The 26,055-nt window shown below is 50.9% G+C and overlaps 1 protein-coding gene and 1 long non-coding RNA gene across 5 annotated transcripts in view; one reads left to right on the top strand and one right to left on the bottom strand.

Annotated features, from left to right (window-relative positions):
• Positions 1–2,692: 2,692 nt before the first annotated feature.
• On the bottom strand, positions 2,693–23,341 carry NQO2 (N-ribosyldihydronicotinamide:quinone reductase 2). Its single transcript, XM_038584030.1, has 7 exons — positions 23,195–23,341; positions 18,429–18,570; positions 16,415–16,579; positions 10,927–11,057; positions 8,354–8,467; positions 7,178–7,279; positions 2,693–5,552 (listed from the first exon to the last, which is right to left on the bottom strand). The coding sequence occupies exons 2-7, from the start codon at positions 18,433–18,435 to the stop codon at positions 5,376–5,378; spliced, it is 696 nt and encodes a 231-aa protein (XP_038439958.1). The 5' UTR covers positions 18,436–18,570; positions 23,195–23,341; the 3' UTR covers positions 2,693–5,375.
• The window catches only part of LOC102151896, a 24,196-nt gene continuing 20,853 nt past the window's right edge, over positions 22,713–26,055 (top strand). For 3 of the 4 annotated variants that reach the window (XR_005384215.1, XR_005384214.1, XR_005384212.1), the window contains exons 1-3: positions 22,713–23,083; positions 24,738–24,906; positions 25,013–25,130. This is a non-coding gene — a long non-coding RNA (uncharacterized LOC102151896). Of the gene's footprint in view, positions 23,084–24,214; positions 24,348–24,737; positions 24,907–25,012; positions 25,131–26,055 lie in introns of those variants that run through there. The other variant, XR_005384213.1, reaches the window with a different exon arrangement.

Raw genomic sequence — 26,055 nt, 5'->3', positions numbered from 1 at the left:
GCATCTCAAGCCCTCCGGTCCTGCCTGCAGTAGAATTTTCCTTTAGGGGCATAGCCAACAGGAGCACACATGGTATGGGGATGGCTGGGGGCTGCCTGGGACTGGCCGCGCTGCCCCACGCTGTCTTCCCCACCTCCGAGCTGCTCGAGCTCTCTCCTCCATCCCTGTCCCGGGGCTCACATCCTCCTCTTGGGACCTGTGCCTAGTTTCCTCTCCCACACTCTCCAGCTGCCAGAACTACTCCCAATATCCTGACACAAGTTTGTCTCCTCCACCCAAACTAGGTGTGGGACCCAACTCTCATGACTAAAGAGGACTAACTTCCTGAATCCAAAATAGGGCCCCCGCGCTCCGAAGAAAAATGTTGCCTTGCCATTGATGTGATTGTGCTCATTTCCTGGCGGTTTTTTTTTTTTTTTCTTTTATCAGCAATTCCTGCTGCTCTGTGGATGCCATGTTTTTTTTGTTTTTTGTTTTTTTTTTTTAATTCTTATTTATTTATGATAGTCACAGAGAGAGAAAGAGAGGCAGAGACATAGGCAGAGGGAGAAGCAGGCTCCATGCACCGGGAGCCCGACGTGGGATTCGATCCCGGGTCTCCAGGATCGTGCCCTGGGCCAAAGGCAGGCGCCAAACCGCTGCGCCACCCAGGGATCTGATGCCATGTTTTTAATATTTCAGCAATGAGATGTTAAAAGTCAGCAGCGTACTCAGCATCCCCTGGCTGGTTAGAGAATCCACCCCTCTGACATTTAGAGTCGGTGACTTCACACACCTTGCAGTGCCCATCTGCTTCCCGCCTTAAGGGATTCGGGGGTCCAGCAACCACACCCAGAGGCAGAATGTGGCTCTAAAGGCTGGTGCTGCTCCCTGTCCACCCGTCATACTTGTGGCAGCGGCAGCCACTGGACGTGAGGGAGGAGGAGCCAAAGTTCTTGCTGCCTGAATGCATCCCAGTGGCATCAGTGAAGACACAGAAGACAGCTCTCCAGGGAAATTCTCCTGGGGCTGCCTGCCATTCCCAAACTACAACCCCCATCAAGAGCCAGGGGCCTGTTTCAAAGAAGCCAAGAGGTAAGCAATGAGGTCCAGGCACGTGACCATGCTTTCTCTCCCCCTGGTGTGTGCAGGGATGCAGTCACCACGGGACAGCTGGTCTTGCTGAGAGCCAGACTGTGGCCTGCGATCCAGCCTGGGGCCCTGGGCCTGGGCCGGGTGCACGCAGGGAGGAGACTTCACTTTTCCAACAAGTACTCAGGGAACACCTCTCGGGATGGGGGCGCCCCACACTGACACAGCTTACATAAGACTAGTCCCATCCTGGCTCTCACGGGGCCAGTAGTCTAGTGACAGAGACAATCAGATGGATCCAGTATTTGAAGTGTGTATGAAAATGTCCTCCTGTTTCTCAAGTAAGCAAAATATCACAGATATTTTTTTGAGAGAGAGAGATAGAAAGACTGTGCATGCACATTGGGGGTGGGGGCAGAGGGAGAGGGAGAGAATCTCAAGCAGGCTCCACGTTCAGCTCAAAGCCAACATGGGACTCAATCCCACCACTCTGAGATCACAACCTGAGCCAAAATCAAGAGTCAGACACTTAACTGACTGAGCCACCCAGGTGCCCCACACAGAGGTATTTTTTGCAGAAGTACTAGGCATAGGGCAGGACATCCAGCTCCATCCAAGGGACTGTGGGGGGCTTCCTTAAGTGACATGGGAGGTGGCATGGGTAACGAGATGGGGTGAACATTCCTGCTGGAGGGAGCGGCCCATGTACTAGGACAGAGATGGATCCTTGGTAGGTGGAGAAGTCAGGTATGGCTGGGACATAGACACAGAGTAGCCAGAAAGCCTGTATGGGGGACAGGGTCACATGCCATACCTCACAGACCAGCTCAAGGATTCTAGCTGTTTCCCAAAAGCCAGGACAAGCCCATGAAGGATCAAAAGGCCTCAGGAGTGGCAGGAGCTGTGTGTATGTGTGTGTGCATGCACATCTGCACACTTAAAGTGTGCTTGATGCATCTTGTAGAAAATGGGTTGTAAGGGACAAATGTGAAAACTACGTAGGTGGTTTTGCAATAATCCAGGCATGGTATCCTGGATTAGCATGATGGAATCACTGATGGAAATAATGGGTGAATGAAACATTAAGTAGAAGGTGGAATCAGCAAGACAGGATGCTTGATTGTGGGTAGTCCAGGTGAGGCCCAGACTTGGGGCCCGACATCAGAGGAATGTTCCTGTCACTTAAGCAGTGGTGACGGGGGGTGTGGGAAGGGGCATGAACTCAGTTGATGATGTGCTGAATCAATGCCTGGGACAGTCGAGTAGAATTGTCCAAGGATCAGCAACTTTGAGATTCTGGAGGCAGAGTCTGTTGGGGAAATAGTGCCACAATAGAAAGACAAGCACAGTGAAAATACAAAAAAGATTCCAGGCCTTGGACTTTGGCAGCACTGAGGTGAGGTGGGAGTGAGCCCAGCCCTCCTTGCTTGCCTAAGAGCCTGCAACCAGCAAGGCAGAAAACTCAGGCCAGGACAACTGAATAATGCAGGGCCAGGGATGCCAATGACCCCCACAGGTGGCTGAAAGTCTGTGTGCAACTCCTGACCCCGGCAAAGTTGAACTATTAATGGCTACTGTTGACCAGAAGCCTTACTGATAACATATAAAGTCCATTAACACATATTTTCTATATGCATTTACTGTATTCTTACAATAATACATTTTTCTTAAAATTTAAAGTATTTCTAGGCTACTCAGTTCACCCGTTAAGTTTTTGCAAATTGTAAATCTCCAAAACGTTTTCCAATGTATTTATGGGAAAAAAATTCATGTATCAGTGGACCTATGCAGTTCAAGCCTGTGTTGTTCACGGTCAAGTGTACCCGGATGAGGAATGTGCAAATAAGCAATTGTGAATGGAGAACCATACAGAGGCACCAAGGATCCTGGTGGAGAAATCCTACCTTTCGGGTAGCAGCTGGCTGACACCCTGGAGACACAGCGGTTTGGCCTAAGATCTCGAGACTTTATCACAGCGTATCAGGCTAATTATGGCCTCTCAACGATGGCACATCTGGCTCCATGGCAAACATACAAGAGATGCGAGCAACGCTAAGAAACCTCTGTGGAAAGTACCCTCAAACCCACTGATCTTGAAAAGAGGAGAAAAAAGAGGCTTCATGTTGAAGACAGAACTGCAAACACAAATGCAACGGGTTTGCCTACAGACATCACAGTGGAGGCATTTATACCACTTCTGCCTATCTTGGCACGATTATGAGATCCTCAGACAGACTTTGTGGTCAAGTTTTACAAAGATGTTACAAAATGTTACAGCAGATGGGCTCTGCAGTTGTTTGAAGAGGGAATCTGGATTGTGCAATAATGCTTTTGGATGAAGATGAAATTAGAAGCTAGAAATCACATACTGAGGTAGCTAAGGAGGCATCAGAAAGCAAGAGGCACAAGCAGCACAGGCAGGAGTTGGCCCTGTAATAAATGCAGCTGGACTGTCCTTGTGGGGGAGTCGTCATCACTGAAGTGTTTCATCCTATGGATTTTGAGGATGGCCCACTGGTGCTAATCAAGGTCAGAGAAAACCTTGGAGGAGAATGTTCAAAGCTTGGGCAAATCAGGAAGCGCCTTCTCTTTGACAGACACCCAGATGTCTTGAGGAAGCTATCTGTGCACTCAAACCTTCGATGGAAGGTGGCATGGTGGCCATCGAATCCCTGTCTCAACATGGCCTGGGACTAAGATGGCCAGGATGAGAAGACCCCAGGAAGAAAGAAGGAATGGCTGAGAAGGGAAATCTTTCTACAGTGTCCCAAGGCCAATGGACGTGGTCAGTGTTCAACTTCCATCTTGGCTCCAAAAGTCGAGCCTTTCTCGGGTAAGGCATTTCCTGAGCACCCGAGCACATCCAGGATGAAAGCTCAAGAAGCTACAACTAACATGACATGCGAAGAATCTACACGTGGAAAGATATTTGAAGAATGAGGAAATGGGGGAGATTTTGAAGATGCTTCTGAAAAAGATGCTAAAGACATGGTCCCAAAAGAGTCTGAAGAAGGCAGGTCCAAAAGTCTGATGAGAACAGTCTCAAAGGAGCCTCAAAAAAAGACCCTGAAGGGAATGGCTTTCAAAATAGTCCAAAGGTGACCCTGAAAAGGAATCTGAAGATGAAGATGCCCTAGAAAGAGAATCTGAAGATTGCTGTGAAGAGGAGTTTGAGGAGGGCTCCAAAAAAAACCCCAACCCAAACCAAAACAAACAAACAAAAAACTAGAAGAAAACAGTGTTGAAAAAAAAGAGTTAGGAAGGAACACCCTGAAGGCTGAGCATCCAGGGATGGTGGCTCTGAGGGAGTGCTTGGTGGGGAAGGCTGTGGAGATTCAGAGGAAGAGGAAGGAGATGCACACGGAGACGTGTGTGACAGTGCACCAGCGGGAAAATGGGAGGAAGGGAAGGTGGATGGGAAAGGGTTTAGAGGTGCTGAGGAAGAGAAGGAGGCAGCAAAGCAGGGGACAGGGTGCTCAAGGATGAGGGAGCCAGCATGAGGGAGTGTCATGAGGAGCCGGGGGGCAGCTGAGTGGCCAGCCCGACGAGGGGATGGTGGGTGGCACCAGGGACGCTAAGGAAGGAGGGCCCCTGCGCCCAGGAAGGGGCTCCATCCTCGGAAGTGATGACGATAAGGAGGAGAAACACATTTAATCTCTTAAACCTGCTTTTAGGGAGACCCTTCCGCTACCCATGCCTCTGCCCCAGGGTAATTACTAGTAGAGCCACTCAAACACATGTGCAGGGAGGGGAAGCCATGGGAGCGACGCTGGGAGACTTTCCTGGTAAGCCTCCCCCCGACCCGATGATTTTACATGCACGTTAACCAGCTGTTCACTGAAAACTTCACAGCCATCATGCATGCAAGTAAAAAAAAGAAAGAGAGAGAGAGAGATGGAAGAAATAAAGTCCAAACACGGCACTAAAGCACTTAGCTAGGAAAGATTAAACCTTTCTATGAAAAACCAGAAATTCCCAAGTTGAGTTATGAAATAAGGCAAAAGAAAAAAAAAACTATGCCACGCCAGGAGAGCTGTTTGAAAACAAGATTACCCACGAAGGTTGAACACAGGAAGATGGAAAGACATCAGAGGAGCCAAGCGAGCCTGGTGAATGATACTGTCAGTCGGGGGAGGATCGGTGTAAGCAGCGACGGCTGACAGGCTGGGTCTGGGGGTGGGACGCTCGGTCCCACCTGACATCAAACGTATCCAGTTCGCTTTGTTGTGATTTCGTTTTATTACAGGGTCATCTCCTCTTTGCCGGTGCCTGCAGCTCCCGCGACGCGGACGCGGCACGAAGGGTCACTGCCCGAAGTACCAAGGAGGCGAGCAGTCGATGGGCTCCTCCTCCCAGATGGTTCTCAGCCTCTGCGCCCAGGATGTCACCATGGCCTTCCTTTCTTCCTCAGAAGCGATCTCAGGGGCAAAACTGATCTGCGGGGCGAGGACTTTAAATCCACAGAAGTGCAGCGCCCCATGCTGTGGCCACAAAGACAGCAGAGAACCGATCAGAAGCCGCATCCTTTACATGTTGTTCAGTTAGAGGATTAAAAGGGGGGAAAATGGCCCGGAAATAAGCCTTCCAAAAATAAGAGCACAACTTGACTGCTGCTACTAGGTAACCTAAGACAACTGAACTGCCCTATAACCTCATGACGTGGGCCCTTACGAGTGAGACATGGAACTCTGGGCAGCTGGAAATTTCAGATCCTGAGATTAATCTGTAATCTTTGCATCTGACTCAGGCAGTACTCCTTATGGTTTTGAATGCTTAGGTGAATCATGGTACATTCATACGATGGATTATTCTGGAATGCTATGACATTATTCTAGCTATTGTGTCCATGTATGGTGTTTTGAGATGTGTTGACTAAATATAATAAGAAAAATGAAGCAGTGTTTGTGGTATACCATTTATGTAAAAACATACACATGATAACCCTAAAAATAAAATACAGGCATATAAAAATATGTATGGGCCAGGAAGAAATACATCCAATTATTAAAAGTCATTATTTTTAAGGGAGGAATTAAGAGGACTTTCCGTTTTTATATTTTATGGCCTCACTCTTTTTTAATAATATGTACTTCTGAAAAATGAAAAAAAAAATACGAAGCTGTTTTAAAAACAAGAATTTAAGCGTGGCTAACAAGCCCTAAGAGACTAGCTGAGCTGTGGAGAAGGAGGTCGAGGCCTGTAAGTTGCCACTGTCTTCAGCGGAGCGTCCCTGAATGGGATCACCATCCCGTCTCCTTTCAAAGAAGACAATGTTTTTCCAGAAACCTCAATCTCCCCTCTCTGCACTCCTCCCCTTAAAACCCACAGCTTTGCCCAGGCTTGCCCTACCAGGGGGCAAGTCAGCGGGGCGAGAGGCCCACAGGTCATGATCTCCATTTTTAAAGCAGGTCACAACTGCTGAATGTGTCACCTCCTCCTCCCTGGACAAACGTGCCTTCGTGACAATCCCAGAAGAAGGGTTTACATCTCAGTTTCCAGGTGCCCAGGATGTGGCCACCTGACCGGAGCCCGCTCCTGGGCCTTCAGCAGGGGTGCCTGACCCGGGGACACCCCGGCCTGCTGGCATATGCTCTGCCCCCCACCCCCCGTCCAGGGACGGCCCAGGGAGTGCAGAGGCAGGATGCTATCCCCCCGAGAGCAGGCCCCGAGCCCCGAGTCCCGGGAGCCCGGAGAGGGGTGTGGGCCCTGGGGACGGGCACAGCCTCCAGGGGGTGGTGGGTGTGAGGCCATCAGGAACGCTGGCCCTGGGGGCCTCCTGCCAGGGCACTGCCAGGGGATGCGGACGGCCTCCCTGTGCTCAGTGCACACGTGGGGTGACTCGGGGTGACTCGATTTGCTGCAGGGCAGATGTCAGCTAAGCAGGTTCGGCTGAGCTTCCACCCAGGAGATTCAAAGGCTGTCACTGTAATAAATACAAGTTTTCCCTGTTGGCCGACTTCTTTGGTGCTAAGGAAGAAATTTAAAAGGGCAAAATGTTCTAACTGCTTCTGCTCGGTGTGGGGGGAGTCACAATGGTCTCAGTTTCAGGCTTGTTTTGGACCCGGGGAGCGGCAGGGCCCCGGAGGGGCGGGAGGAGCGCGGGTACCTGGAGAGGCCACAGGAAGTACCGAAAGTCCCCGCTGACGCCGCTCCTCGAGTACATCTCGGCTGTGCCCCCCGTGGTTAAGGAGACGAGGGCCAGTTTATCCTGCGGAGGAGAGAGCAGACGCGTTTGCGCGGCCTCCGGGGGAGACGAACAGACGGGACGCCGGCACGAAGGTGCAGCACGCCCAGGACGGAGGTCCGAGGTCAGTTCCCTCGGGAGCGACAGGCGGTGACCTGCTCGAGCCCAGCTACAGGTGGCGGCCACCCCCCGCGGCCACAGGGGACGGACCGGAGCGAGCGGACCCAGGGCTCTGATGCACCCCGGCCTGGAGCACGGCGGGCTGGTGATGCCCGGTGTGGACAGGTGGGACCCAGGTGGGGCCCAGGTGCTGGCTGCGGGGGCTGCCGTGAGGCTGAGCGAGGCCCTGGCACCCAGGACCACTCCCTCGGTGGTGGCATGACTTCACCATCCACGACGGACCTTGTGACCCTATAGTTTCCTTACGTGCACTTATCTTCTGAGGTTTTCCGAATTTATTTTTTTTTTATAAATTTTTTTTTTAATTTTTTTATTTATTTATGATAGTCACAGAGAGAGAGAGAGGCAGAGACACAGGCAGAGGGAGAAGCAGGCTCCATGCACCGGGAGCCCGACGTGGGATTCGATCCCGGGTCTCCAGGATCGCGCCCTGGGCCAAAGGCAGGCGCCAAACCGCTGCGCCACCCAGGGATCCCGGCTTTCCGAATTTAAAATGTTATTTATTTTAGTAAGAAATGATCTGAGTAAGAAATCCATAGCTACTGTGCACTGCGCACCCCCCGGGTTCTGTGCAATCCTCGCCCTGCAACACGAGGGTCACATTATCCTGAAGCCGAGAGGCAAGGAGGCAGCCGGCGGCTCAGTTCCGAGTCACGGAGCAGATGTCCTCTCCCGTGGGGCCCGCCACGGCCCTCCCGCGGCACCGGGCCAGGCCTTCCTCGGCCAGGTGGGTGACTAGTTGTGGATGCATCTATATTCCTCGCTAGACAAAAGCCCCGTGACCTTAGAAACCACACTTTTCTTGCCCAAGTACACCATAGTTGGTGTTCAATCGGTATTCTGTTTACAAATAAGCAAACTAGAAACATGACCTGATGGGATGCCCCCCCTCACCCCCCAGTACACAGTGATCCGTACCTTGAGGAAACCGGAATCGTAGAATCCTGGGATGTCAAAGGCGAACCCCTGGCACAGCACCCTGTCCATCCAGCCCTTCAGGATCGCCGGCATGCTGAACCAGTAGAGCGGGAACTGGGGACACATACCAAGGAGAAACAGGTGCTGCGGGCTGCTCAGGTTTCAATCCCACCATTGAATCCTTCCGGGTGGCTGGGCAGGTGAGGACAAGTGGGGGGCAGCACAGGACTGGGCATTTCCTCCCTTTCACCCTGAGACAGGCAGTGTGGTGGGGCCTGGTGGGGCAGCGCTGACAATGGTCCTGGGCGCCGTTCCGGGTGGCTCTGTGTCCCCCCTCTGACGGCCCCTCGGGCTGGTCCTGGAGCGGGTGGGAGGCCCTAGGACATTGGCCTAGCCGGGGACGTTGGCTCTGTGGCTACAGTGCCTGGGACGGATCCGATCAAGGGGCGCAAGAGGAAGGGCGCAGCAGAGTCTGCCCTCTCCGTGCCCGGGGTACCTGCCGTCTGGAGTCAGCCTGAGGGAAGTTCTGAGAAGCTCCGGATTTCTGACACAGACCAAGGCCTTACCCTTGGATTCCATACCCCAGCAGTACGATCTACCTAACGCCCACCCTGGTCCCCATAGAAGCCCTAACACTACGTCCCGAATCATCCTGAATGACGGGAGACAAACACATAATAACCCGTGACGAGCAGAAGGAAGCCCGTGTTTCAGGTGCTTTTGCTATAAACCTAACACAGGACTTGGCAGGGACGTTCAGGTGACACAGCCCGCTGCTGTGTGATGCTGGCGAATCACTCAACCGCTCTGTGCCTCCTTTTCCTGGTCTGCAGATAGGGCTTCGTACCAGCTACTAGGTGACGGCATCGTGGGGAGGATTTAAGGCCGCGATGCAGAGCTTGGGAGCAAGTGGATGCGTGGCCGGGGAAGGGGACCAGTCACTGAGCAGCGCTGACCAGTGACACTTTCCTTGCTGTTGTGCGGGAGGAACAATAGACGGACCATGCAGGCGCTCTGGGCAAAGCATCAGGAGAAGCGGAAAAAGCAGAGGAAAAAGCCGTGAAATGGAGCAGGGAGAAAGGCCACTTCGAAAGAACAGGCCTCGGCTGCCGGCGCTGCCAGCGCGAGTGGGCGCCCCGTGGCCCGACCGGGAGGGGCGAGGACCGGCGGCCGAGGATGGCTCTGCGGGGCCGGGGCAGCCTCCGGGGCAGCGGCGCACCGCATGCGGCCACGTGGGAACCGGCTGGGGAACCGGCTGCCCCCGCCGCATCGGCAGCTCCGGGCCCGGACCCGAGAGGCCCAAGGGACCCGAGAGGCCCGAGAGGCCCGGCGCCAGCGACGGTGGAGAGGCAGCGGCAGCAGAGGCGGCGAGGCGCTCCCTCCTCCCGGCCCGGAGCCTCAGGTTACGAAGGGTCCGCGGACTTTGCCTCTGGCCACGTGGGTCCCCCCGCAAACTGGTCACGCGCTCGCCCCCCGGCACGTGGTGGTCCTGGTCCCTCACCCATGCCCTGCCCTTACGCAGCGCTGGAAACACACGATCTGGACCAATCGGACCCACCCCCGGGGCTCCGGATGCGGAGACTGCAGGCCCTGGGGTCAGCGGGCGAGGGCAGAGGCGGCATGCGGCAGCGGCGGGTGACAAGCAGACGGGGAGCGCAGGGCTGACCGAGCCTCGGTTCCAAGGCCCCTGAAGCCCAGCTGGTCGTCCTCAGGTCCCAGGAGACCCAGGTGCCCACGGCCCTTAGAATAAATTCCTTTCTCCTAGTCGACTCGGATTTCTGTCCACCCGACACCTTCCAAAACGCACGTGTTTATTCTGCTGCCAGGCTCAGGGCTGGCTCATGGGCACACGCGGGTCTGGCTGTGCGGGGAGCAGCCTGCAGGAGCTAGGGCCCAGGGAAGCAGTCCTGGCCTGTGGCGATTTGTGAATGACGCACAGAAGGTGGGCTGCTGAGGCAACCAGGGCCAGGAAGGACACAAAAGAAGACTTTATCTTCATGATCAGGATATTTAGGGCACGACTTGCATTTGGCCCGAATTACCTGCATAAATGCTCGTGTGGACAAACCTGGTTTTCATGCAGCCTCTGCCTGTGTAGGGTGGGGATCAGACGGGAATGAAGGCAGTTCCACTTGCCTGATGCAGAGGTTTGTGGACTTCGGGGATAAAGGGGAATTTCCCACTATTTACCCGGGTGTCGGGATTTTTATTTTATTTTTTAAAGATTTTATTTATTTATTCATGAGAGACACCGAGAGAGAAGCAGAGACACAGGCAGAGGGAGAAGCAGGCTCCATGCAGGGAGCCCGATGCAGGACTCGATCCCAGGACCCTGGGGTCACGCCCTGGGCTGAAGGCGGCGCTAAACCACTGAGCCACCTGGGCTGCCCGGTGTCAGGATTTTGAATGAACAATACTGGCCACGTGGATCTCTTTACCCAACTAGACATAAATAAGTGTGCAAATGTGCTAACAATATTAATACCATTTCTAGAAGTGTGAAACTCAGTCATTGAAAAGAGCTTGTACAAAGAATGAATCTAATTCATTATAATAATCAGGGGAAAACAAACCTGAAATATCACTAGATCAGCCTCCTGAACCTTTTTCTGTTCATCGGTTATGTCACTGGCCAGAGACCTCTTCTTAAAGGCTTCATATGCTTCCATCCCGTAATTGAAGAGTTCGGGATTAGAGAGAGCACCTGGAGAAGAACAGGCCAAATGTTCTCGCTCTCACAGACGCCCCCACAGCCCGTCCTGGCCGATCCCACTGACATCGCCGTTACCTGGACTCCCCAAAGCAAGTCGCCAGATAGTCACTGAGAGCCCACCAGGTGTAGGGCTTTGGGGTCAGGCTATGGGAATCAAGAGGGGAAGCTACTGTCCTTACCTTCAAGGGACTCAACATCCAATAAGAGTAGATAAATACCCAAGTGATTAACATAAGAAACAAGAGTTAGCAAGCCCAGTCTGACGTTATGGCCAGATAAGCCTCCCAGCTTACAATCACGCATGTGGCCTGACTCAGGACAGCAGTGGCTGGCTCTGCTTGGTTGGGTTAGCGAAGAGCTTTGTAAACCAGGCTTTGAAGATGGAGCAGGAGTTTACCAGGCAGCCTGGAGCCCCAGGGGGAAGAGACAGGACGTTCTGGGCCTTAGACACAGAGAAGGCAGGGTGTCCGACAACCCAGCTAGCCCAGGAAAGGGCCACCAGAGGCACCCCTGGGGAAGCGGGTGAGGGGCCAGAAGGGCTGCAGGTGATGAGGGCAGAGATGCGCCAGGTCTTGTTAGCCTCATTAAGGAGCATGAACTTTTCCTGCATGTGAAGAGCCAGATGGCTCATGCAGGGAAAGTAAATAAATGCTCTGAATTGAGTTTGGACGAGCTCACTGTAGCAGCAGTGATTCAAGAGCAAGTTTGGTGGGGGGCGGACACAGTCAGGCGGTAGCGGTGGGCCGTGGGAGGACGGGTCTCGGCTAGAGCCTACAGCACTGCCCACGGCAGCTAGAACGAAAGAGATTTCAAGCTACGCCTTCAGTTGGGATCTAGTCAACCAGAAGGATTCATCAAAGGCATTAATCAGCATTAATTCGGGCTTACCGTTCGCACGAGGACCTCCTACCTATCAGGTGCTGTGCTCCACACACATTGCCTTTTCTATCTTTCCAGTCACCGGTAAGTGGAATTCCCAGTCTACCAAAGAGGAAACCGAGACTTGAGAGAGAGGCTGGTGGCTAGCTCAATGCCACCGAGGTCTCAGTGGCAGCAGGACGAGGTGGGACAATGAGGCCCGTGTGAAGCACTCCGCCACACGGGGTCTGGAGAGGAGCAGACAAAGCCCCAACCGTGTGGAGGAGAACCAAGAAAACGGAATCTATGGTCTTTCAATAGACTCATAATTTAGAAATATGTCCGTGTTCTTTGCTTCTTTTTTCATCTGCCTGTGTTTGATTTTCATTCAAAGAGCATCTACTGAGTCTGTCCTCAGTATAAAGTTCTGTATTGACAGGAAACCCCAAGAGGGTAACTGCTGTAGGCAAGAGGTCATGTTCTCTCAGGCAGGTTCCAGGTGGGGTTTTAGCTACTCACAACACGTGGAACCTACAGCAGAGCCTGGGGGTGGTTCTGGTAATGGTAAATAGAGATGATAAAACGTGCGTAGGCCAACTGTATTCTAGGTAAATTTAAAAAGTAAATCTCAAAGTAAAGGTATCCAAGTATCAGAGGAAAATAAGAATATTTTTATAAGTGTGGGTTTGGGGTGGCCTTTCTAAGCAAGACAACGAAACCCAGAGCCATAAAAGAAAGACTGGCACATGGCTTGAGATAAAAGTTGGGAACAACGTAAATACAAAGCAACAGGGGAACTGGCAAGTAAGTCATATTACGTATGATGGAGCGCTGTGCAATCATTAAAAAGACTTCCAAGGCTCTAAGTGAATAAGGCAAGTCCCATGACGTGGCACCATTTACGTCTGTACCTGTAGAGTTTTGAAACTATAATTTACATGGATATTTGATGTAAGATCCATGGTAATCTACACCAAAAGGTTAAATTAATTTGTCTCTTTGGACAGTGTAGGACGATGGAGTACAGGTGAAAAGGGGCTTGTACTGCTTACCCTACGTTCACCTTGTTCGCTGTATTTTAAAATATTTTTTACAATAAGTTTGTATTACTTTAACCACTTAAAAACCAGTGGCTCCTTAACATAATAGTCTGTTTTCCTAGTCCTTGCTCTGTTGTTCTTTTTTTTTTTTTTAAGATTTTATTTATTTATTCACAGAGACGCAGAGAGAGAGAGAGAGAGAGAGAGAGGCAGAGACACAGGCAGAGGGAGAAGCAGGCTCCATGGAGGGAGCCCGACATGGGATTCGAGCCAGGATCTCCAGGATCATGCCCTGGGCTGCAGGCAGCACTAAACCGCTGCGCCACCGGGGCTGCCCTCTGTTGTTCATTAAGTGAAAATTGTTGATTGATTTATTAAAACAAAAGAAAGACACGAAGACATGGGATGTTAAGCTATTACTATCAATACTAAATATTAAATCTTCAGATAGCATTACTACAATTGCAAACAGAAGGAAATTAAAGGTATTAAATACTGGAAAAGCTGAGGCGAAATTGTCATTATTTGCAGATGATTTGGCTGCATTATCAGGAAAGCCCCAGAGAATCAGCTGAAATCTACTACGAACGGTGAGGAAATTAGTCATGGCTGGATACACACACATGCGCGAGCGCGCACACACACACACACATATGCACACAGGCAAACAGTAATCCTCTTGACTTAGAGAAACAAAACCAATTAACAAAAATCATGCAAGATCTGCATGAAGAAAACTTGTAAAGAGAGCTGCAGGGTTGTAAAAGAAGATGTGAGCAAATGAAAAGCCATACTATTCTCCTGGATAAGATCACTATAATAAAAATTCATCTGTAAATTTAATGGAATCTCAATAAAAATATCATCTGGTTACTTTTTGAATCTGGGAAGTTAATTCAAAAGATTTTATAGAAAAGTAAAGTAAAACTAGCTAGAAAAAATAGAAAATAAGGCAAACTAGGTGACCTAGTTCTATCAGATATTGTAGCATTTGCCAAAATAATTAGAGCCACGTGGTACTGAATCCATGAGCCAATAGGAAAAACAACAACAACAACAACAAAATACAAAGTATAGGACAGGATCAAATGTACCTGAGAATTTAAATCACAATGAAGGTGGCATTTTAAATGAGAAGCTGGATCATATAATAAATGGTGACGAGACAACTCAGTAGATGCTTAGAAAAAATACTGGAATCATACCTCACATCATATACCAAAATAAACTTTAAGTAGACAAAATATTTTTTTAAAATATTTTGAAATTTGTCATATTGAATATGTCAAAAACTAGGCAAAACTATCAATACTTTGAAATTTGTCATATTTGAAATAGGTCAAATACTAGGCAAAACTATCAAATTAAAAAAATCTTAGAATGTAGATAAGCGTGACACAAAATCTAGAAGTCATGGAAGAAAAAGACTGATCAAAAGCCAACTAGGTAAATAAAATCCTGCATGGAAAAAAAAACAAACAAACACCATAAGCAAAGTCAAAATAAAAGAAAACATAAATTTGGTAAAAATGTATTCACAATTCATACCCCACACTAGAAACTAACTTTTTAATATAGAAAGAGCTCTTTAAAACCAGTAAGAGATAGAAGAGAAGAATAAACAAGGGATATACACAGACAATTCCCAGGAAAGAAAATATTAAATATTTTATTAAAATACTAATATAAATATTTATAAGTATAATACAAAATATTAATATAAATGAAAAGCTAAAAGCATTTAGCTTTTCAAAAAGAATACTTAAGAAAATGCCTTCAAAACATCATGTAAAAAATCCAGTCAAGAAACGGGCAGAAGACATGAACAGACATTTCTCCAACAACATCCAGGCGGCCAACAGACACATGAGAAAATGCTCCACATCACTGGGCATCAGGGAAATACAAATCAAAACCACAATGAGATCCCACCTCACACCAGGGAGAATGGCTAAAGTTAACAAGACAGGAAATAACAGACATTGGAAGAGAAAGGGGAACCCTCTCACCCTGTTGCTGGGAATGCAAGCTGGTGCAGCCACTCTGGAGAACAGTGTGGAGGTTCCTCAAAGAGTTAAAAATAGAGCTGCCCTACGTCCCAGCAATTGTGCAAGTGGTTATTTACCCCAAAGATACAGATATAATGATCCAAAGGGGCACCTGCACCCCAATGTTTATAGCAGCAATGTCCACAATACCCAAACTATTGCAAGAGCCCAGATGTCCATCAACAGATGACTGGATAAAGAAGATGTGGTGTAAGGAATATTACCCAGACATCAAAAAGAATGAAATCTTGCCATTTGCAACAATGCGGATGGAGCTAGAGAGTATTATGCTGAGTGAAAGAAGTCAGTCAGAGAAAGATACCATATGATAGCACTATGTAGAATTTAAGAAACAAAACAGATGAACATAAGGGAAGGGAAGGAAAAATAAAATAAGGTAAAAACAGAGAAGGAAACAAACCAGAAGAAGGAAACAGACTGAGGGTCGCTGGAGGGGAGGTAGGTGGGGGATGGGGTACCTGGGTGATGGGCATGAAGGAGGGCACGTGATGTAATGAGCACTGGGTGTTGTATGCAATCGATGGATCACTAAACTCTACCTCCGAAACTAGTAATCAAAAAAAAGAAAAAAACCCCAAAAAACCCCATTATGTCGTATACCTTAAATATATATAACTTTTGTCAATTATGTCTCAATGCAGCTGGAAAACAAAGAAAATGCGTCTTACATAAACACAAAGGCAGTATAGCTCTCTTACAATAAGAGGAAGGCAAATCAAAACTATCCTGGGAGACCAGTTTTCACTTGACAGTCTGGCAATGATCAAAAATCGGTAATGCAGAGGAAATGAGCACTTGCGAACATCGCTGGTGCCAAGTGTAAACTGGCACATTTACCATTTGATATTATCTATGAAAATCAAGAATGCACCTTCCCTCTGGCAGCAATTCCACCTCTAGGTGACATCTGTATACGTAGGAAAATGTGTGTGGCTATGATTCTTCCTTGCGGCGCTGTTTGTGACAGCAAAGATCAGGAATGCCCTGGAATGTCCGTCAGTAGGGGCCACCTCACCTAGGACACTTCCACAAAATGAATACTCTGATAGTAAAAACGGCTGCAATGTGCAAAACAACCTGTAAAGCCTGCTACCACTCTGAACAAACAAAGGGGACAGACGATGGATGGATATGCCCACAAATGCTTTGCACAGCACAGATGTCTCTGGAGGAACAGAGACAAGTGAGCACCCTGGTGACCTGGGGGGCAGACACTGGGTGGCTGGGGACAGGGATGCGAAAAAGACTTGCCATGTGGACTCGTTCTGCTTCAGAACTGGGTACTATGCACCATGGTTAGTTTTTTCAAAACATTTTTTTCCATGAAACACCTAGAAAGAAGAAAGTTAAAAAAACAAAAACTGTTCACCCCGTGACTCACCTATGACATCTTTCCTCGTGGCCCTCGGCTCAAAGTCCATGGCATACAGATCGGAAACGGTGATGGCGCAGCCCTGCCTGCTGAGCTCATCCACCGCCACTTTCTTCAAGGATCCATTGAAAGACTTGGGTTCTTGGTGTGCATAGACAATGAGGACTTTTTTGCCTGAATCAGAAAAGAAATGACTCTCTTAAAGAACAATTCCTCTTTGTCAAAATTCCACGAAGACTAAGGTAACAATGAAACATGTAGGCGCATCATAGGCTCAAGCTGAGAAACACCAACCTCTTTTATGGGTGATAGTTTTTAAAATAATGAATGTTTTCTAAAATCCAATTATAGCTCACCATCGCCTGGGTTTACTAATATACAAACATAAAATGAGTCAAATTATGATTCCTCAAAAATAACACCACGAATTTCCTTAAAAGCCCAAGCTATTGTGGGTCTTCCCCATCAGAGGTTTTTGCTCTGTGGACGAACACCAAAATTGAAAGTCACCACAACTAATCTCTCCTGCTAACCCTACTTCAGCAGGCACCAGCTACGGATACACAGCTCTGCTTCCTCCTCCAGGCCCACTGAGATGGAACACCTCAACAACGTAGGGAAAACAGACCCTAATCCCAGGGGGAGGCAGGGCCCAGATGGAGCCCTGCTTTGGGTGGCAAGGCTGATGACAGAGATTCTAAGAACAGTCCGGTCTTACGGGTCCTGGCTGTGTCATGAACACCAACAGCCTGTGAAGCAGGATTTCCCTCACTCGGGTGAGATTACGTACTGACTGATTTCTCCCGGGAGGCGGCGTTGGTTTCTGTTCACATTTGCCCTTGGTAATGTCGAAGGCTAAAACGCTTGAACTCTTGATTTAAAATTTTTCATTATAGGCCCATGGGGGGAAATACAAATGGTACTTTGAAGCATACAGTTTTGGGCACTCACATGGGTGTAAAGGTTGGATTCTATGGGTTAGGTTAATGGTTAACATTTTCATTTTAACTCCTCAGACTCATCCGTTACACAGGAACTCTACCGACGGATATAAATGAAACATCTCCATCGATGGTTCTCAATGGGGGCCGTGTTGCCTGTCTGGGGGGACGGTCCCCAACGTCTGGAGACACTCTGGGTTTTCACAACTAGGAAGAGGGCGCTCCTGGCATCCAGTAGACAGATACCAGACGTGCTACTGAACATCCTACAATGCACAAGATGGCACCACCAAAGGATTACTGGCCCAAGATGTCAGTAGTGCTGAGGTTAAGAAACCCTAATCTACACCACACTGTGTCAAACAAGGTGCATTTTTACATTCTGAAATGAAAGAATTTTTATGTCATGGATTGTTGAAAGAAAAAAAAGGTGCAGAATGGAGTGTGTGTGTGTGAGTGTGTGTGTGTGTGTGGTGTTTAGCAGGGAAAAAATTAAAAATTGAGTCATACTGAATTTTAAAACCATGGTTGGGAACCCTGGGTGGCGCAGCGGTTTAGCGCCTGCCTTTGGCCCCGGGGCGCGGTCCTGGAGACCCGGGATCGAATCCCATGTCGGGCTCCCAGTGCATGGAGCCTGCTTCTCCCTCTGCCTGTGTCTCTGCCTCTCTCTCTCTCTCTCTCTCTCTCTCTGTGTGTGTGACTATCATAAATAAATAAAAATTAAAAAAAATTTAAAAAAAAATTTAAAAAAAATAAAACCATGGTTACTCCTGGGGTTCATTCGCTCAATAAACATTTACCGAGCATGACTATAGTCTGGGTATCGTTCCAGGGACCAGAGGCAGAGCAAAAACAAGAGGAGCGTGGCCGTCACTTTTGGGGAACTTATATTCTGATGGGGTTGAAATGGACAATAAAATGACTAAGAAAATATAAAACAAGGTAACTCCAAACAGCGTTTCCTATTAAAAACAAAACAAGTTTTATACATTTCGGTGTTGTCTGGATTTTTATTACATACTTAATTTCTAATTAAAATTTTTACTTAGAAAAGTTTATCTCCCTGCACAGCTAATAGTCACCTGCCATGTCCTAAGAAGACGGATTCCCCGCCTCTGACTACTACCAAAGGGAGGGTCTGCTGTTGCTCCTGGGCACAGAAGGATCGAGCGTGGCGAGCTGCAGGCTTTCAACGTGGTCGATCACCTCGGCGACCCCAACAATCTGGAAGAGAAAACAAACACCTGAACACTTGAGGGAAGCGTGGAGATGTGGTGCGGTCAACGTACCAACGCCAGGCCTCAAGAAGGACAGGCCGACGTGTTTGAAAAAAAGCTTTCTCAAGAGGGACAAGGAACCACCTGGAGACTTTAAGTCTCAGAGGACAAATCACACAAGGTGCCAAAACCAAGACTTTTTTTTTTTTTTTTGAGAGGACTAGAACCTTCCATGAAGGCAGCCAAAATGAAGGGGTTCTAGAAAATGAGATATGATAAGAAGCAGGAAGATGCCTCTGTGCCCTTCCTCCCTCTCCCACATTCCCCCTCCCCCAAATAATCAACACAGCTGAACAAAGGGCAGGAGCATTGGCAAAAACTCGTAGTTACCATGTCTCCTGCAGTGTGCACAGTCCCAGGATGACTGCGAGAGCGAGACAGGTGGGCGTACATACGGCGGCGTGCAGAGTTAGGCCCTGGGGGGGACCCCTGGGTGGCTCAGCGGTTTAGCGCCGCCTTCAGCCCAGGGCCTGATCCTGGAGACCCGGGATCGAGTCCCACGTCGGGCTCCCTGCATGGAGCCTGCTTCTCCCTCTGCCTGTGTCTTGGCCTCTCTCTCTATGTCTCTCATGAATAAATAAATAAAATCTTAAAAAAAAAAAAAAGGCCCTGGAAAAACGTGAATTCTCTCGAAAGGCCCTCAAGGCCAAGAGAGGCCTGGCTCCCCACTCCTGGCTCATCAACGCCAGGAGACACCCCCGCTGCCTGTGCCAGGAAGGGCACCCCCAGAGCCCGTGGCGGTGGAGGTGCTGCACCCCGCTGTGCCAGGCCGCTTCTTTCTCAGAGACAAAGGCCGAGGGAGATGGGGCTCCTCATGGCCAGGTTGGGGTCCGGCCCAGGCTCAGCAGCTGCCGCCAGCCCAGGCCCACAGGGAGGCGGCCAACAGATGGGCAGTGCCAGAACGCCATGGCTCCTCAAAGGGGAGTTCAAATCCTTGCTCATTTGCTCAAGTGGACTCCTGCCCCAACAGTTCTGACTCCGCCTCTGGCTACCCAGCACCCCCTCTTGTTTTTTTGCCAACAGTCCCTGAATTCATTCATTCATTCATTCATTCATTCATGTAGCTACAACATTTCCCGGCCTTCCACTCAGGGGTGAAGCAGCAGCCACTGTGTGGGCTCCTGGGGTGCATCCCTGGAGGGGGAGACCGGGGGTGGGAGGGCATTCCAGCCCCTGCCACTGGCCTGCATCCGAGCTGCACTGTGGAAGGTGGCTGGGGTTCAGTCACCTGGGGGTAGAGGCTCTGGACGAAGAATGGCAGAGCAGAAATATGAGAGCAACTGGATTCCTGATGCTTTCTTGGAGCCGAGATGGTTCTGAATTGGCAACCTTCAGACCTCTTGGTAGAGGAGAGCAACCTCTGAATCGGGTTTATGCAGTTGGGAGTCGACTTTCCATTCACAGCAGTGAGTGGGACACAACTCAGTCTGTGCAGTCATTCAGCTGGGTCACCGGCCGGCCGGCCAGCGACTGCACTAGGTGGGGAGGCTGAGACCCCGGGGGTAAGACCAGGGAGAAAGGAACATTCTACTCTGGCCGGGGCTGGTGGGGGTGGGGCACACAAAACCAGCAGGCAGAGAAGGCAACCAGAACCTTCTAGATAGTGATGAGTGCTAATAATGCTAAGTAATCGTGACCGTGACAAGACGACAAAGTACTTTTGCGACTAAAATGGCAGAGGTGCATTTGCTATTTTACATAGAACAGTCCAGGAAAGTATCTCCGGGAATAGGGAGGTGAAGAATGATATGGGCCTTGTTGGGCAAGGATCAGAGGTTCAGGCAGAGGGAACAGCAAGTGAGGAGCCTGAGAGACGGACTGGCCTGGAATGTTCAAGAAAGCCTGTTTGACTGGTCTGTGGTTCCGAAAGAAGAAGAAAGAACAAGAAGGAAGAAGAAGGAAGAAGAAGGAAGAAGAAGAAGGGTGGGGTCTGTGGGACAGGGGCAAGGATTTTATGATTTTATGCCAGTCCTAACTACGCACAAGCAGGGGGAGCGGCAGGCAGAGAGAGAGCCATTGGAGCATCTTCAGTGGGAGAATGATAGGCTCTGATTACTTTTTAAAAGGTCACTGCAGGCTCAAGGAACACCATAACCCAAGATTCCATTTTGGTTTGCAGAAAATGCTTTAATTTTAATGCCCATGACAAGGCATGCATTCTTCTTGTAGGCCCAGGCCCCACCATTCCCTCTTGTTTTGCTTAGATCAGTTTACGTATTTACATCACACCCTTGGCCACCTGGTGTTTGAGTTTGTGACTCCCATCTTGTCCATTCTTCTATTTGTAGAGTAAGAAACGGGCCCAAGAAATGAGCGACTTGTCCAAAATCAGAAAAAAGACTCCAAACCAGGCTCTTTTACTAGATGTTTGGTGCCCTTCACTCCTGCCTCACCTTCCTTAACAGGCCCCTGCACAGCAGCAGTTTTCTTTGTTAGAAAGGAGGCACTTACCTGGCTCAATGAAAAAAGGAACCGTGTGGTGTATAAAAATTAATAAAGGGAGATCTCATTTACAATGGAGTCAGGACACCTGCAGGGAATCTGTCACCACACTTTACCTCACAGCTTAACTCACTTCCTACACATTCATTTCACAACCCCAGGAGGAGGAAGAAAGATTTTCTTGCCCAGTTTTCAGTCAGGGACAAACCACCAGAAACCATCACCACCCTGAACTCCTGCTTTCCTCTAACGGATTCAACAGATCTTTGTTCCAAGCAGCCCTTCCCAACTTCTTCCTTTTTCTTTATAAAGTAAGGTTCTTCTCCTTTGTTCTCCAGACTGATCTATGGTTTGCCATAGTTTGCATGTTCCAAATTACAATTCCTCTGTTCTTTCTGAATAAACTCATTTTTTTAAAGGTTTTATTTATTTATTCATGAGAGACACACAGAGAGAGGCAGAGACACAGGCAGAGGGAGAAGCAGGCTCCCTGTGGGGAGCGGGATGTGGGACTCGATCCCAGGACCCCGGGATCACACCCTGAGCCCAAGGCAGACGCTCAACCAGTAACCCACCCAGGCATCCCTGAATAAACTCATTTTACTGGTAAAAAAAACTGGCTCTCTTTTTTAGGTCAACAGGTTCTTAAACTACATGTACCACAGTAAATGGGCTCTGATTTTTTTGTTTTGTTTTGTTTTGCTCTGATGTTTTTTAATGTATACTATTTCATCTTAATCAGCACCTAGGGATCCCTGGGTGGCGCAGCGGTTTAGTGCCTGCCTTTGGCCCAGGGTGCGATCCTGGAGACCCGGGATCGAATCCCACGTCGGGCTCCCAGTGCATGGAGCCTGCTTCTCCCTCTGCCTATGTCTCTGCTTCTCTTTCTCTCTGTGACTATCATAAATAAATAAAAATTAAAAAAGAAAAAAAATCAGCACCTAGAAGCTGATTTTGAAACGTTTTCATTTGATTTCTGTGAAAGTTAAAAGGAAAGGTCATTTAGAAAGGAGTCGGAGGCCAGCAGGAGTCGCTCTCACACGCCATCACTGGATCAACCATAAACCCAAGAGGGAGACGCACCTTGCACATAGATGCTACATTTAACTGTCCCAGCCAGGAAAGAAAGGTTTGCTCCTGCCCCAGCAACAGTCCAGCCAATGGGAGGCGGTCACAGTCAGCCAATGAGAAGCCACTATACTTGGAACTCTGGATTGACTCCAATGGACTTTTTGGTTATAACAGCCTTCCCAACCTCCCCTCTCCCAGGATTCCTCCCTTTTCTTCTGGGGATTTTCCTACGGCTTTAGCTAAGCTTCTGTCCCAGATTTCATTCCTCCGCAATTCCCAAATAAACCCATTTTTGCTCCTAACATAACTGTCACTTTTACTAAGGTTAATGTTTCCTACGCCTCTTTCCCTGTAGCCAGGCTCTGGAGCCGGCCACTCCAACAGCGAGGTACCATCTCACTAGGCATGCATGCCCATTTGTGACCACTTCTCTTCTGGGCACCTGAGTTATTTCTATTTTCCCCTCAATTATAAATAGCACTCCTAGCCGGTGTATCCTTTAATACATATTCTTTTCGTTGTTGTTGTTTTTTAAAGATTTTACTTGACAGCGCACCAGCAGGGGGAGCGGCCGGCAGAGGGAGAGGGAGAAATAGACTCCGCGGAGCAGGGAGCCCTATGGGGGACTCGATCCCAGGAATCTGAGATCATGACCCGAGCTGGAGGCAGACGCCCAACCACTGAGCCACCCAGGGGCCCCCACATCCTTTTCCTGTACTTCTTTGGCGAATATCCTCAGAAAGACAAAAGGCTGGAGATTATTTTTCTAGGCTCTGCTACCGACTGCCACGAACCCAGCACAGCCCAGGCCGGCGCCCCGCGGGCCTAGTGACGACACCCCCGTCCACACTGACCCCGGGCTGCCCTGCCTCGTCGGTGGCCCCAGGGTCCTCCCAGCACGGCGCTCCCGGGGCAGCGGGCCCGCTACCGCACCGGCCACGCGGTAGGTAAGAGCTCAGTCCAAGGCCGGGCCCAACGGGGAATGGCCCGCGGTGCGCTCGGCGGCGTCCGGGAAGGGCCGCTCCTCAACCCCGCACCCCGGCGAGCGAGGCACTCACCCCGCGGGCAGCGGCAGGACCCAGCCCGCAGCCCTGCACACCGCAGCTCCCGGAGTCCGCGCCGGGTTCCCGCCCCGCGGGGCGCCGCGCACCTTCAGCCGCCGGGCGGAGGCCGCGACTGCGCTCTGGGCGGCCGGGCCGCGTGGACCCGAGCTGCCCCCGAAGGCCCCGGAGCCCCGCCCACGTCCCGGGCCCGCCCCCGCCCGCCCCCGCCCCGCCCCCGCCCCGCCCCCACCTAGGCTGTCCTGACCTTGCCTCGCCCCCGCCCCCCGCCCCCGCCCCCGCCCCCGCCTGGGCGGTCCTGACCTTGCCGCGCCCCGCGTCCCTGCGCCCTACGCCCCGCCCCCCGCCTGGGCGGTCCTGATCTTGCCCCGCCCCGCGTCCTGGCGCCCTGCGCCCTGCCCCGCCCTGCGCGCCGAGCCCCACCCCCTCCTGGGCGGTCCTGACCTTGCCCCGCCCCGCCCCCGCGGTCCTGACCTTGCCCTGCCCCCGCCCCCGCCCGGGCGGTCCTGACCTTGCTCCGCCCCTCCCCGGCTCGCCCCGCCCCCTTGCCCCGGCTCGCCCCGCCCCCGCCCGGGCGGTCCTGACCTTGCTCCGCCTCTCCCCGGCTCGCCCCGCCCCTCGCCCCGCCCCCGCCTGGGCGGTCCTGACCTTGCTCCGCCTCTCCCCGGCTCACCCCGCCCCTCGCCCCGCCCCCGCCTGGGCGGTCCTGACCTTGCTCCGCCCCTCCCTGGCTCGCCCCGCCCCCTTGCCCGGCTCGCCCCGCCCCCGCCTGGGTGGTCCTGACCTTGCTCCGCCCCTCCCCGGCTCTCCCCGCCCTCTTGCCCCGGCTCGCCCCGCCCCCGCCTGGGCGGTCCTGACCTTGCTCCGCCCCTCCCCGGCTCGCCCCGCCCCCTTGCCGGCTCGCCCCGCCCTCTCGCCCCGCCCCCGCCTGGGCGGTCCTGACCTTGCTCCGCCTCTCCCTGGCTCGCCCCGCCCCCGCCTCACTCCGCCCCTGCCTGGGCGGGCTTGACCTTGCCCCGCCTCGCCCCTCTGGCGGGGGCACTGGACCTTGGTTGCGAGGGGGGGTGCGGGGACAGCCGTCCTGCTGGGTGCTTCTTCCCGCTTCTTCCCTTCTCCATCCCTAGGCAGGTGTCCAGGTTCCAAAATGAAGGTACTTGACACAACACAGCAGTAAAGAGGCACGAACACCCAACAGCCTGTGAAAAAACCCAATCTCGAGAGGCTCCCTGCTGTAGGATTTATGTGACATTATTGAAATGACAAAACATAGAAACGGAGAACAGATTAGTAGTTGCCAGGGCTTGGGAAGGGGGTGGCTGGGGGCCACAGGGACGGTTGGGGTGATGGGAATGTCCCGGCCTGTCTCAGCGTCAGTATCCTGGTTGTGATACCGCAGTATCCTTTGGCCGAATGTTCTCGTTGGAGGATTCTGAATAAAGGGCACAGGGGATGTCTCTGTGTTGTTTCTTTGTTTCTTTTCCTTCCTTCCTTCCTTCCTTCCTTCCTTCCTTCCTTCCTTCCTTCCTTCCTTCCTTCCTAGGCTCCTGGACCCTGAGATCCAGCCCAAGCCCGGAGCTGAGATGGAGGGTGTGATGCTCAACCGGCTGAGTCACCCAGGTGCCCCTCTGTGTTGTTTCTTAAATTGCATGTGAATCTACAATTTTCTGCAAAGAAAAAGATCAAAAGAAGAAGGTCCAAGGCCAAGAAAGGTGCGTGAACCAGAGCCTCTCTGTGTCTGTGTGTCTGAGAGAGAGAGAGAGAGAGAGGTGGCTGGTGAGCAGCTTAGGCTCATGATCTCTTTTTCTTTTTCCCCAGCTCTTTCTGGTTTATGCTACCTCATTTGAGAACCCACCTACCATTGTGACCTTCTCAAGGACCCTCCCCAAACTATGCTTTGATTTCTGGTGTCCTCAGATGACCCTATAAAGCAGAAGTAAGGTTTCCCCTGTGTTCATAATGTTCCTGATGAAAATACCTGAAGCTGTTTGTAGGCCAGTTGGGTTGCTATGGATGTTTCCTGCTGTCGATGTATCCAGAAGTGAGAATATGGCCTCTCTGAGATGCCCTCGTGCCTTATCCTGTGAGCCCAGGAGGCAGCTTTCATTTTAAAATAACCCTTGTCAGAGGAAAAAGTGCTCGAGGCATTGTCTAATGTGCTAGAAAGTCCCCAAAGGTGAAATATTTTATCTCCTTTTCTCTTGACTCACTGAGGGGACGTCCTCAAATCATCTCTGTGTCACAGAAAGAAACGAGTCATCCTAAAAGGTAGATGCAGGCTCCCTGCAATAACTGAAGGTAGATATCCTTGCAAGGAGGGCAAGTAACCCTATTGTCAGGTCTCTTGTGCTACGGGGACGTGTAAGACCTCTGGGTGGTGTGGATGCCATGGGAGGACCAGGGAACCGAGGAGCAGCAAGTGCCAGAAGCATCTTGGAAGTTCCTGGTATGGGAACTGAAAGAATCGGGCCCTAAGGGGGACCCAGACTCAGGCTCATCTCTGAAAACAGCAGGTGCAGGGAGGGGTGGCCGCTCCGGGTTCATTATGCTTCTGTGTGACCGGACAGCACCATCTCGTGGTAACGAGGAGCAACCACACAGGGGACCCAGCAAGACCCTCCCTTGAGGACAGCCACTGGCCCTCCCTTGGCTTTTTGAGCAGTGTGAACCCACGTGGTTGATTCCAGGCCAGTCCAGTAGGAGCCCATCTGCAAAGAGAAAATAACACAATTTCCTGCTAATCTGGCACTGGGAGCTGAGCATTTACTGCAAACCAGTAAGACATGACTGTAGCTGTAGTCTGAGCTTAATAAGCAGGTGGTGCTATTAAAACAAAATGAATACACTTGGCGGCAGCGATG

This window comes from Canis lupus, chromosome 35, assembly GCF_011100685.1.
Source record: "Canis lupus familiaris isolate Mischka breed German Shepherd chromosome 35, alternate assembly UU_Cfam_GSD_1.0, whole genome shotgun sequence".
In the NCBI taxonomy this organism is placed as follows: Eukaryota; Metazoa; Chordata; class Mammalia; order Carnivora; family Canidae; genus Canis; species Canis lupus.
Note: the sequence above shows the minus strand (reverse complement) of the source record. Positions and strands in the feature narration are given on the sequence as shown.